General features: G+C 31.9%; 1 protein-coding gene across 1 annotated transcript in view; it reads right to left on the bottom strand.

Moving 5' to 3' along the window:
• The window catches only part of LOC143067275 (CD109 antigen-like), a 40,908-nt gene that overhangs the window by 3,125 nt on the left and 24,083 nt on the right, over positions 1 to 13,700 (bottom strand). The window contains exons 18-30 of the mRNA XM_076240402.1: positions 12,837 to 13,044; positions 12,042 to 12,159; positions 11,370 to 11,483; positions 10,460 to 10,549; positions 9,584 to 9,721; positions 8,464 to 8,602; positions 6,873 to 7,049; positions 6,502 to 6,583; positions 5,076 to 5,235; positions 4,165 to 4,254; positions 3,381 to 3,570; positions 2,311 to 2,531; positions 1,671 to 1,823 (exon numbers count right to left, since the gene is read on the bottom strand). Of these exons, the coding sequence (XP_076096517.1) occupies positions 1,671 to 1,823; positions 2,311 to 2,531; positions 3,381 to 3,570; positions 4,165 to 4,254; positions 5,076 to 5,235; positions 6,502 to 6,583; positions 6,873 to 7,049; positions 8,464 to 8,602; positions 9,584 to 9,721; positions 10,460 to 10,549; positions 11,370 to 11,483; positions 12,042 to 12,159; positions 12,837 to 13,044 (1,880 nt within the window). The remainder of the gene's footprint in view (positions 1 to 1,670; positions 1,824 to 2,310; positions 2,532 to 3,380; positions 3,571 to 4,164; positions 4,255 to 5,075; positions 5,236 to 6,501; positions 6,584 to 6,872; positions 7,050 to 8,463; positions 8,603 to 9,583; positions 9,722 to 10,459; positions 10,550 to 11,369; positions 11,484 to 12,041; positions 12,160 to 12,836; positions 13,045 to 13,700) is intronic.

A 13,700-nucleotide genomic window follows, 5' to 3' on the forward strand; every position in this document is an offset into this window, starting at 1 on the left:
TCATGTTTTGACATTAAGTAAATGCGTCAAAAGCATTCATGAAATTTAGCGGAGTCTTATTTCATTTCGATCTTTTTATGTTAAATTTAGTGTTTGCAATAGCATTAATTGTTCTAAATAATTAGGATGTTCTTATCCCAAGCATACAAACTTAGCCGTATTTGACACAACCTTTTTCAACTTTTGATCTTCAGTGCTGTACAACTTTGTACTTTTTTTCGCTTTCGATCTTTTATATCTGGGCGTCACTGGTGAGTCTTGTGTGGACGAGGCGCGTTTTTGGCGTATTAAATTTTAAACCTGATGCTTTTTGTTATTCATTAATCATGTGTTTCTTTGTCTAATACGTTTTCCTATTTATTTGTATTGTAGTCCTGTAATATTATGTTGTCATTTCTATGTTATATTTAACATTGCCATTAAAGTGCGAGGTTTGGCATGCCACAAAACCAGGTTCAACCCACCATTTTTTCCTTTAAAAATGTCCTGTACCAAGTCAGGAATATGGCCATTGTTATATTATAGTTCGTTTCTGTGTGTGTTACAATTTAACGTTGCTTCGTTTGTTTTCTCTTATTTTTGAGTGTAAATTGACATTGCGATAAGACGTGTCACGGTACTTGTCTATCCCAAATTCATGTATTTGGTTTTGATGTTATATTTGTTATTCTCGTGGGATTTTGTCTGATGCTTGGTCCGTTTCTGTGTGTGTTAGTTACATTGTAGTGTTGTGTCGTTGTTCTCCTCTTATATTTATGCGTTTCCGTCAGTTTTAGTTTGTTACCCCGATTTTGTTTTTTGTCCATGGATTTATGAGTTTGAACAGCGGTATACTACTGTTGCCTTTATTTATGCATTCTTTAAGCTAGTATGCATTTATTCTTTTTGTTATGCATTAGAAAAGAGTGACGAAAGATACCAAAGGGACCGTCAAACTCGTAAATCTAAAACAAACTGACAACGCCATTGCTGAAAATGAAAAAGACAAACAAAAAACAGCACACATGACACAACATAGAAAACTAAAGAATAAACAACACGACCCCCCCCCCAAAAAAAAACAAACTAGGGGTGATCTCAGGTGCTCCGGAAGGGTTAGTAGATCATGCTCCACATGTGGCACCCGTCGTGTTGCTTATTTGATAACGAATCCGGTAAATAGTCTAATTCGGTAAGTCACATTCATGAAAGGGAAGGGGATTGTAGTTACGACGTAAGGAACATATCCGATATCATTTGTGAAACGGCTTTTCCATAACGGTCAACCAACTTGTGATGGCGTCCGTAAAATTTACGAAGGGATGATTTCAACTTCACCATTTGGAACTCTTGGTTCCTTGTGAGAATAAGAAATAACGGTTCTGTACAAATTACAAGTTTAACAATATCCCTACGAAATCCACATATTAATAGTGTTTGCGTATACATGTGAATTTACATAGGAGGTTAATATTAATTTTAAATATCTACATCTCGCAGTCTGCGATAAGTAAATATCTATCGACAATTTGACCACCTGTTTTACAAGCGAAAGAAGTGAGCCATAGAATTAAATATATTTCGATTTTAGAGGACATGCAGCACAGAAATTAGCGAAATTTTGAATTATGAATTTGTTTTTATTAATACCTTTACTATTTCATGGAAAACCTTTTATTAATTTAACTCACATCAACTGACTGTAAAACTAATGAGTTTCCGTTGTCAACCGCGAAAGTATGACCATTCCATGAATCGCCTTTCACATTTAACACTGCATCAAATTGTTCTACAAAAACCTTTTCTGCAAAACCAGTGATAGCCTGTATGGCAATTACAGTATCCTATGAAATATAAACAAATAACTATTGAAATCATGTCATGGTAATTGTGTGTTAACAGTTTACAGTTTCGTGTTGCTAACTCTTTAGTATTCTTTGTTGTGTTTAATTACTGCTGTTCGCCTTTTTCGTTGTTTTTCGTACTTGCAATGTCATTGTCAGTTCGTTTTACGAGTTTGAATATCCCTTTAGTGTTATTTGTGTCATATCTTTTGCCAGGAAGTAATTTAAATATAAATTGAAGCCAGTCTTTTGTAACGTTTGATATTTCCCCCAGTTTTGTTGTAAAGGTTTTGTGTTGCTCCTACAACTACAAATCCACAAATGTGATACATCTAATAACTGGATATACTTTATTGACATATATTACATTTTTATTAAACCAGGCGTTTCCAGTTTCTCTTGATTTGAGCTTTGAATGTCCATTTTGGTGTCTTTCTCCTATTTTTACTACGTATGGCAAAAGATAATTCTTTGCTACAATGCTTACTTGTGTTGATATAAATCCACCAAACGGATTCTTTTGTTTATTCAACCATTTAACGACCTGCACTCCATTTTTGATATCATTTCTTTTATTGTATATTAGGAGAACATATGATGTTATTTCAATGTCAAGTGCTCTGACTTTTACTTTAGGTGGTGCCCAACGTCTGTAGGGCTGAATCTTGTTCGCTGCATTATCTGGTAATTTCCAGTATTTTGTTCCATCTTAAAAACAAAGAGTAATATATTTTCAACATGTAAAACAGTTAAGGTCTGATCACCTCACAAGTGGCAATTGTGATAACTTTTAAACTGATATGCAAAACTATAAATAATGAAGGCCGATAAGTTTTCTAACTGTTTACAACCGACAAATTAAAAAAAAAAACAAACAATACGAGCAACTTTTTAATATGACAGTTGTTATCCATTCGTTTGATGTGTTTGAGCTTGAGATTTTGCAATTTGATAAATGACTTCCAATGTTAAATATTCCTTGGAACTTTGTTTTGCATTTTATGTTAAATTTTCATAAAAACAAGTTCTAATGTTAAATAAAGTGGTGGTGATCTCAACCGTTGACCAATTACTTTTTTAAAGGAGTCCAGTGAGTCACTGTGACTCTAGATTCAAACGACTTTAATATGATATAGTGAAGAATTTACCTTCAGAAAAGCGCTTCGGACGCAAGAAATTATTAACCGTGTTTTTTTCATTTTTTTTCATCACTGGGTCGATACCTCTGCTGGTGAAATATCAGTCCCAGAGAGTATCATCAGCTCAGTATTCAATACTGCGGTACTGACATGATTTAACAAGCTAAATTAAAGTTGTCTGTTTATAAATTTAAAATTATTAAGAAACTAAGGTTACAACTCCCTCAGGCAAAGTTGGCTTTAGATGAATTTTGCTATTCAATTTTAGGTATTTTTGACATATAGCTCTTTAAAGGTTTTGATACTTATCCATCTTCGGATTTCAAATGTTTGGCTTTGAGCGTTCCTGATGAAGGTAAATCCAGAAAAGCGCTTCGGACGCAAGCAATTATTATACGTGTTGTTTTCAATTTTTTACCTTCAGTATACGAGTATCTTTCAATCTGTCGTAACAGTGTTCGGGCTAATGGGGCATCCAATAACGTTAAAGCATATGTAGCAATCACAAGTTCATATAGATTATCCTCAGATATGGACCTACGATTCTCTAGCACATTAACAATAAAGCTAACTGCATTTTTAATCGATTTCTTGGTTTCCTCAATCGCCTGTAATAAAAATGCAAAATATCGATATAAAAAAATCAATATAAAATCAACATAGTTCAGTTTGAGTAAAACTTTACATAAACGTCTTTGGACTTTTATTCTGTTTGTGAGATAATTGTCATAGTTTACACGCCGATAAAATGTCGAAAAGTAACAAGCATTTTAGTCCGTTAGACATCATGCACCTCTTATATAGCACCATCACATATATTCAGTGATCCACAAAACAAGTTAAAACCCCCAGTTCGACTTGTATACCAACGTTTTATTTTGATGTGGCTTCTTTCAAACAAAACTTTAACCACGAACATGCTTTAAATTGACATGGGACAGACGAAAAAAGGACGAACAGATTGATTCATGTATTACAATGCCACAAGCTATCACATTAGGCGTTACCATTAAAACGGGATTACACGTTTGTTCATTTTGCTATATCATAATGTATACAAAAATACCTAATTAAATTACGTAAGTAAGACCCTCATTTCGCCTATACCAGATTAACAAATGGTGCTCGAAGATACAATAAAAATAAATTATGTTTGTTTACAACTACTTATGTTAAACATGTGGTGATCTAGCTATACTCACATCTTCTGGGATCTGCTTTCGTGTTATCGCCTCATGGAGAGCAATAACAACATAGGATGTTAAACTGGCAGCACTTGATGCTGATCCTCCCTAAGGAAAAGTTTTTTATATGACAATTGCTGGTAAAATGTGGATGCTTCAGTTTGAAAGCTAAATGTGTTTTCTCAATTATATAGCAAACAAATTATAATCAATGCATGGTTTTGGTATATATCAACAGGAAATTTAAACATTGACATTTTATATAAGTTATATTTTTAATGTGCGAACAAAGATGGCTGATTGTGTATCAGACGAACAAATTGTATATATTATGAAATTTGGGAAAATTCTTTTATCAATGACGATTTGTTGTTGGTTTGTGGATCATAAAGCTAAATAACAAGTGGACTATGATGAAGAACATGCCTCATCAAATTTATTGGTTATTCCTTGCCTAGTTTCGAATGAGGAAAATATTGCATTTGGCTTGCTCGTAACAGATGACTTTAGAAGAACATGTACCCATTTAGTCAGTGGTATAAAATATCTGGGTTGCGATCTTAAATTGATGAGTCTAGATTAATCTACTAAAATTCATATATATATTCTTATATGTCTTCAATGTTTAATGAATTCGAAAGTGTAATTTATGGCTTTGAAGGTCATGAAGTACTACTACTTGAATATGTAAAGTTATTGCAGATGTCCTAGTACAAAAAATATCTGTGTGATGTGGAGACATTGCCACTTTGTAAATACATCTTCGAATGACTACTTACTCCGCACCTAAATGAATATGGTATAACATTATATGTACTCGGTTAACTGAAGGAATGTTTATGAAATAATAGTACTGATTGATACCAATAAATAATAGTAATTTGATTTCCCCATTGGTTTATTCCAACTTTTATAACTATTTTACTTACCTGCATGCCTTTGTTTAAGACTATCCCTTTTTCTTTATATTCACCATTTGTTCTGTTTTGGTTACGGACCAGGAATCTAACAGCTCTTCGTATAACGTTTGGATCAATGTAAGTCAAATCTGCTGCTTGCGCAAATGATTTCACAACAAAAGCTGTTAACCTAAAAACAAATCGTTCACAATTAAACTACAACTTATGATCCATTTCATTTGTTTTTAAACAAAAATCAAGATGGATGCATAGATATCTTTATTTCCTAAAATGTATAGGTAGGAAATATTGTATCACAATATTTGTAGAACAATGACTCAGTTGACGTAAACAAATCAATAGCTATGATATTGAGAAATAGTGTTCCCTAATGTAATTAGTAAAACGTCATCAAATATATTAAGCAAAATATTAAGTTTTCCAGACACACGTTTCGTCTACATTCAAAAGTTGGAAGGCCAACTAATATTGAAGTTGAAATGCATGAAATACGAAATCTTAAATAAATGCTTTTACAAATTTCACTCACATAAAAGTAAGTAGGCGTGATACCATTGCAAATAAAAAAAAAGTTCAACTGGAGAACAATATGGCCGTCAACAATTACCGAAACGTAGTCCGTTTAGTAGACATTTATCCAATAATTTGCTTTTAACGATTTCATCATTTTGTGAAAAGTAAATTTACAAAAGACAATCGTATATCATGTCAGCACAGACTGGCACAGCAATAATCTTTCTACTCCATCCAATTATATATCTGATTGATATCTAGCTTTCTCATTGGCAACAGTATCCCATATTTTGTTTTCATCTTGTCTTAAATCTAGAACGCCAGACGCTCGTTTCGTCTGATCACATCAGTGATGTTTAAATCAAATCAGTTGCGAATTTGTTTTGACTTTTCAAAACAAAAATTATTTTTACACAATCCAGCGTTTGGTAGAATTTATAGGATTTACGTATAAATTATGAAATTTAGCAAACTGTCAAGAAATAAGATAGGGATTTTACATATTAAAGCACTACAGTCATCAATCGCTAAAATGATATTATACTCCTTTCGAAATTTACTTTAAATGACAAAATTTCATTTTTGTTTTACATGTGAAAAATTACATATTCAATAAATTTAATCTTAAAGATCATCTGGCAATTTGTTTTGATAGTTGTGTTCAAAAGGGTTCAAAAGGAACTCACTTACACACAGACATCGGCATGTAATGGCTGACAACTCAGGTTGAAACACACCCTGAACAATGTTTACATGCGTTCACTTATTCGCTCCGTTTTCTATGCTCGTAAACGATGTAATCGTTCTTTCTTTTTATTCTAGAAGTGTCGGTTCAATTTAGAGTTTTGATTGCCAGCTTGGTGTTTCCTTGCTTTAGAGAAATGTTATATACCTTGAAAAACGATTAAAAACACAATATTACCATGTAGAACCATATCTGTCACTTTTCCCAAATGCACTGAATGACCCATCATGGCGAGAATATGATAGCTGTCGTTGGTAACCTGTTAAATATGGAACAAAACTTTCTTATAATGATTTCACAACTATACCACACTCATTTAGACCTGTTCTATTAAAGTCAATGCTTAGAAATATAATTTGAATTCTTAAACATCGTTTTTAATTCATGTCAGATATTACATATTATTTTTTATGTCAAGTAAGTACACATTTTTGGCTGAATTGAAAGTGCAAATTTATTTAAATGAATGCAACTAATTGAACATTTCATATACAAGCATAGAGCAATAAGATCAGTATTTTACTGCTAGATATAGAATCATAGTTTACCTGAAGACAGGAATCTGTCAACTTTGTCTTTTATGTCATTTGTCAGCCTATTGGTACTTTTCAAATACACTGATATAAACACATTTGGTACAAATCGAACCATGTTCTGTTCACCACACCCATAAGACATACGTAACAAATCTTCTACTCCGGCCAGTGTTGTACCTATTAAATCACCTACATAGAAATATTTTTAAATTATTCTTACTTGCGCTTAACAGTTGGCACCTAGAGACGAATTGCATCTATTAGATCATTATTTGTAAAAAAAAAAAAATTATCGTAATAAATTGAATTCGATGTTTGCTTCTGGTTCTATAATCGCTTTTAAGAGTTTATTAATATAATGAGTTCAAAAATTATACTGTGGATTCACTTATTTTCGTGGGTACTAATTTTCGTGGACGAAGGAACACTTACATGTTCGTGGATATTTTGTCGAAATCTGCATATAAGCCTTAAGAAAATTTGTCATTCGATGAACTTTCAATTTTGTGGTTCAGCTGTACCCACGAAAGCCACGGAAATTTGAGTCCAACGACTTTTATTTAATCCACAGTATTTGGTCGGTTCTGAAGTTCCGGGGTTTGGTAATTTAAATCACTAATTTAGTTTCTATTTGAGAAACAGTCTATTATACGTGATACGTAGTTTGAATATAGTGTCGTGTTTTATTTGCATAAAAACAAAGGTTACAATCGGAACTCATTTGTCAAGAGATACTGACCATGTCGTGGCAAAGACATGAAAAGCGACGAAATTTAAAGAAAAAAATGAGAATACGTTAAATAAACAGACGTACTCGATATCCTAGTAAACGACTGTTTGTCGAGCAAGATTAGCAACACGAACCCCACCTCAACAAGGGAGTGATCTAAAGGGCTTCAAAAATATGGGAAACTCCTAATCAACTTGAAACTTAGTACACATGTTCCCTATAGTATAATCTTTCTAATTTTAACGCCAAATTGGAGTTTTACCCAATTTCACGGTCCACTGAACATAGAAAATGAAAGTGGGAGTTTCAGGTTAAGGTTTTTGGTCAAGGTAGTTTTTGATGAAATTGAAGTCCAATCAACATGAAACTTAGTACACATGTTCCCTATAGTATAATATTTCTAATTTTAATGTCAAATTATATTTTTACCCAATTTCACGGTCCATGGAACATGGAAAATGATAGTGCGAGTGGGGCATCCGTGTACTTTGGACACAATCTTGTTTAAGAGGTATTCATATGCAGGTTGCATTGTCAATATTGCATATCATCATTTGTACTTGAAAAGTGAATTAAACAATAACTTATAGCACTGCGTACCATCATATATTTTTGGAATGCATACGGAATTGATTTGTACTACATTGTAAGTTAACCTTATCATAGAAATAGAATAATGACAAACATTAGAATTGGCTATCCACTAAATAAAAATTATCTTTAGAGTAAAATTGTTTTAGCAGAATGATGATTGTTGAGGCACGCGTCAAGATTCGTATAAAAATGTAGCATTCTTTTGCGGGTTCAATACTCCAAAATACGTTGTTTTGCAAAATATGATATAATTACAGACACAAGCTTGCATACACTTACCTATTACAGACACCTTTACAAACTCTGAATCCGGAATGACAAATGGTGGCAAACTAATGAGAACATTTGTTGAAAACGTCCTTTCTTTACGGAGGTCAATAAGTACAGGTATATTATAGTTCTCTCGGATACCCTCTGGCTTCAAAACATAATATCAAAATCTTTTCACAATGAATCAAGATAACATGTTTCCGATTAGTTTTACTGACGTAATGATATGTAAACTAGTTCCTCTATAATATTTCTTTCATTTGAAAATACTTGACAGGAGGCATGTGGATTGCAGCAAGGACATTAATCAAGAAGAAAAAAAGAGAGATTTATATATTTCATCAGTCGCGTAAAGTGGGTGAAATGTATATATCAACAACTTTAAATGTTACCGCAACTTAAATTCTTAATCGCTAACCAAAGAAACTTTATTGAAATTCAGAAATATAGAAAAAGATGAAAATTCGTTGAGTCTACAAATTGTGTTGAAAAACAGCAATTTTGCATTTATCTTTTGAAAGATTTCAATATTTTGTTTAATGTTGTTCCCTGAAAGACCGATACGTAATTCCTCTGTATATAGATGTTTGGATTTGTTCTTATTGTCCTTTTCTTTTATTAAAGACAGACATACAATAATAAACAAATTATCGTAGACGAAAACGTACAGCCCTAGTTTTCTGTGTTGTGTTTTGTATACCGTTATTATTTTTTTGCTTTTTTTTTGTCATGGCGATGTCAATTTATTTTCAATTTATGAGTTTGAAAGTCCCTTTAATACATTTTCCCTCTCATTTAGCTATCCCAGCACATGGGAATAATTTGATTTGCAGTGATATGTTGTCCGATATTAACCTTGCATGGAAAACCTGTAACGTCACGACGGTGCAAAATTTATAACAAAAATTAAAACAACGCGGCTAAAAGTTACAAGATCATTTCTTTGTGGTACCATGCTGTAATATAGCGCTGGCTTTGTTACGTTATGTGGTCGTATCAAAGAAAATGTATTGATACTTTATACATGAATATAGTATGCACTTCCCCTTCCACAAATATTTTTTTAAGCGACAAAAACAACAAGATTCGCTTTGAATTTTATAAGTGATCTTATATCATTCTAATATACCTTTACTAAGAGTGGCCTCTGCACAGCATCAGCAGCAGATTTAGATCTAACATTCGCATCTAGTAAGGTTCTACCTATTTTGATTGGAATGATTGGAAAATATACGGACATAACTGTCTCTTTCGGTATGAAAACTGTCTGAAAATTCAAATTCAAAACATGTCTTACTTTAACAGTAACATTAACTTATAAATGATTTATTTGGTGAACATTTTTGTTCACTTCTATGAACATATTCCTTTATCGATTAATTACCGTTCAGCTTCACGTTTGAACTCTTTAAAAAGTAAAATCACAAAAATACTGAACTCCTAGGATAATTCAAAACGGAAAGTCCCTAATCAAATGGCAAAATCAAAAGCTCAAACACATCAAACTAATGGAGAACACCTGTCATATTTCTGACTTGGTACAGGCATTATCTTTATAGGATCTCTTATAAACGGTCCTTTTCAGGGGCAACAAATATTTTACAAAAAGATTTTACCTGTGTTGTACAAACGAGAAATTCTAAGATACAGATTACAGTCACAATTGTATGTTCGAATTTCAACTCGTGTAAGGTAAGCGCTTCAAAGGGCCCTTCCACTGTTAGTTCGGTTTATTAAACAATTGTGGCCCCTTAAAAACAATATCCAAAATTGTACATGTCTTCCTTGAAAATTTTTTTTCAGTTCGGGCTCAGCCCTCAGTGAAATAACTTCCTCGTGTTGACAATTTTAAATATTCACCTTTAATTTTCTACAGGCCATAATTGTATATTTTGATTGACGAACAGTCGTATACTATAATATTTCAGGTTAAGAGATTTTATTGATTATGTCTGTTTTTAACGTATTCTTAGTGTTTCTTTTATATCCATCATATATGCCGTACCTTTGTCCATGCCTTTCCCCTAGGAACAACTGTATTACCTTTCACGTCCACAAATGTCAAGTTGACATTTTTGTTGAGACTCACGTGAACCTAAAATTGATTATTAAACAAATGTTACATTTGTATGATACTTTAAAGTCGCTGGAACAATTTAGCGCGGTTCAAGAAAAAAAAACCTAACATGATGTTCGCTCGATTTAAAACAATCTTTTACAAATTCAAAATCTTGTTTGTAACAGTTCTTCGTGTTTAAATATAGAAAAATGGTATGCTTTAATATGGATCCAAATATCACTATATACACGGGAATAATACTTTCATTAGTTATGGTGTTCATTGATGTGAAACCATCAACACCCTATGACAAGTTGTATAGTTGTTGTATTGATAAAAATACCGCACCTTCTACATTATCTAAACTAATTTGAATAAAACAAACGTTTTTTTTTTATTTTTCGAACGGTTTCTTTAATTCGTCAGCCGATTTATAAAAAAATACAAATGATATAAAAAAAAAAAAACTACTTGTTTTTTTATTGAACACTGAATTCAAAAAATAGTATGAAAGGAGTTCGAAATCGTTTAAACATGATTTGAAGTGTATAAACGATATTTGTAAAACGAGAATGAGGATCCGTTTTATTTCAAGAACTTTTATTAATCTGCAAGAAGTTATAGACATATATAAGAAAGTTTAGTTTGTCATTTTGATATTAACTGTCAAACTATATTCATACTATACTATATAAATCCCAAATTTATTAATTTGTTTTTAAAAACATTTGATTTTCTGTCTAACAAAATTATAATAAATTAAAATATTTCTTATTTAGTTGAGCATATGTTTAACGATTTATGTAATAGATTATCCTATACCGAATAATATATATCTGAAAGAAAATAATCCTACATCTAGGTCTTCTTCCATGTAATTAAAAACTGTAATTTGTAGAATTAGTATTTCCCCACGTATTGCTGAATAAGGTAGCTCAAAACGCATGAAGAATCTTTGAAAATTTATGATCTGTAACAAAAATTATATAAATGCATACAATTGTTTTAAATAGAAACATGGTTAGAATAATTTATTATCAAAACATACGATATTATTATTTTCAATACTTCCTTCTACAGTAGGAAACTATTGAACACTTTGTTTATATATTCTACAGTAGGAAACTATTGAACCCTTTGTTTATAGATGCATTTTAATATAAGCGAATCTTCAATGAACATTGCATTATGTTCTACAGTAGGAAACTATTGAACACTTTGTTTATAGATGCATTTTAATATAAGCGAATCTTCAATGAACATTGCATTATGTCAATTTAAATTTCCAGTAAAGTAATCAAAAAGAAATGTTGATAGTTTACTGAATATATCTAATGTTATATAGCTTGTATTTGTAAACAAGCACTTGTAAGTACATAGTATAATTTCGGTACTCAAAATAAAAAAGCAGAGGTATCGACCAAGTAAACGTAGGTAAAATTCAAGCATATCTAATTTGTGTTTTCGAAATGATTTTCTGGCTTAAATTTCATTAATACTCCGAGGAAATGAAATTGTTAGTCCTTACTTTGGCAGGATTAGCCGCTACTCCCAAGCCAGTTCGAGGGTTTACAACAAAAGATGTTGCTATCCATTGAGTTATTGTATCTGGAATCTGCGATGTTACGGAGGCGACACCCTTTCGACTGTAGAAATGAAAGAAGAAACATTGTACAAAACGATATATAAAAGAGGGACAAAAGTACCAGAGGGACCTTCAAACTCATGAATCGAAAATAAACCATGGCTAAAAATGAAAAAGACAAACAGACAACTAATAGTACACATGACACAAAATAGAAAACTAAAGACAAAGCAACACAAACCCCACTAAAAAAGGGGGTGATCTCAGGTGCTTCGGAATATTTATATATTTTATATTTATGGTTTATATTTGTAATTATAGAAATGATATATACCAATACTTTTCCCCAAATATATCAAATATTATAAGAGAAACATCAGGTACACCAATTGAACATAAAGATGATTACAAACAAATTATACCATCTCTTAATATATCATATGACAATCGGGTGTACATGTATCGTGCATTTCTTCGATTTTTTTCAAATAAGTGTGTTAAATTGGTGCCTCTTGTTTTGTAATTGAATAATATAATTCATCATACAAATGACAAGAAAAACAGTAAATTGCTTCGATGTTCCTTTATACTGTCGTTCACTTTACCGTCAAAATCAGATTATTGTTAAGGAATTTCAAATATTCATCACATAGAATATCGAGACAAATGATCGTGAATGAAGTATTGCGATTGGATCATGACTTAAAACACTATTGAATCTAAATTCATTATACCTACTTTGTTGTCGTATTTAACCATAACCAGGTCTCCGGAAAACTTGTTCTTGTACGTGTAGGAGATGCAAGGGATGTACCATCGCCTGCGGAACCAGCAGCACCGCCTTTAAAACTAGCAGAACTAGCCCGAAGATTTGTGCGAAATAGAGATCGACCACTCGCACCTCCCAAACCACCACTTCTGAACTGTGGAGATGGTTTCACTGATCCTACAGTGAATTGGCCAAAATTAGAAAAAACATCTTTAGAAAAACTCACATCTTTGCATACACAAATGTTTAACACAATAATCGGTATAATCATTTTATGAAAAGAAAAGCAAGAATATACATAAAATCATGTTATCATCTTTGTATCGAATATTCGTCTTATGCCGTACGGATATTATCTTTTTCGCTGAAACTAATAATGGATATTGATTCTGAAAGAGGTTGAAATTGTACTCATATGTTGTCAATTATGTTTATGTTGCTTATTTCAAATTGAACAGCTGTTATTATCTATTTTAAGACGTAGCAATATTGCTGCTTTATTTTTTCTATGTCTCTATTGTAAATTTTACCGTGCTTATAGGAATTGGCAACCATTGAATTAGTTTCCCCAAAAGTAATTATTTTGCAAAGTTAGCCTGTTGCATTATGCATAAAAAGTATTAAAGTAATAATAAAGCAACAATAAATCTTCAAGTTTTTAGTTTAACAGGTCGAAACTCTTACGTTTTTGAAATATATTTTAGCCAAATGTGTTGGCGATACAAGGAAACATAATTTCTTTCTTTCTTTATTAATAGAATGATATTTGTAGCACAATACATCGATAAGACAGACGATTTGTTAGAAGAAAATAAAACAAAAGACAACGAGAC

This window comes from Mytilus galloprovincialis, chromosome 3, assembly GCF_965363235.1.
Source record: "Mytilus galloprovincialis chromosome 3, xbMytGall1.hap1.1, whole genome shotgun sequence".
Taxonomy (NCBI): Eukaryota; Metazoa; Mollusca; class Bivalvia; order Mytilida; family Mytilidae; genus Mytilus; species Mytilus galloprovincialis.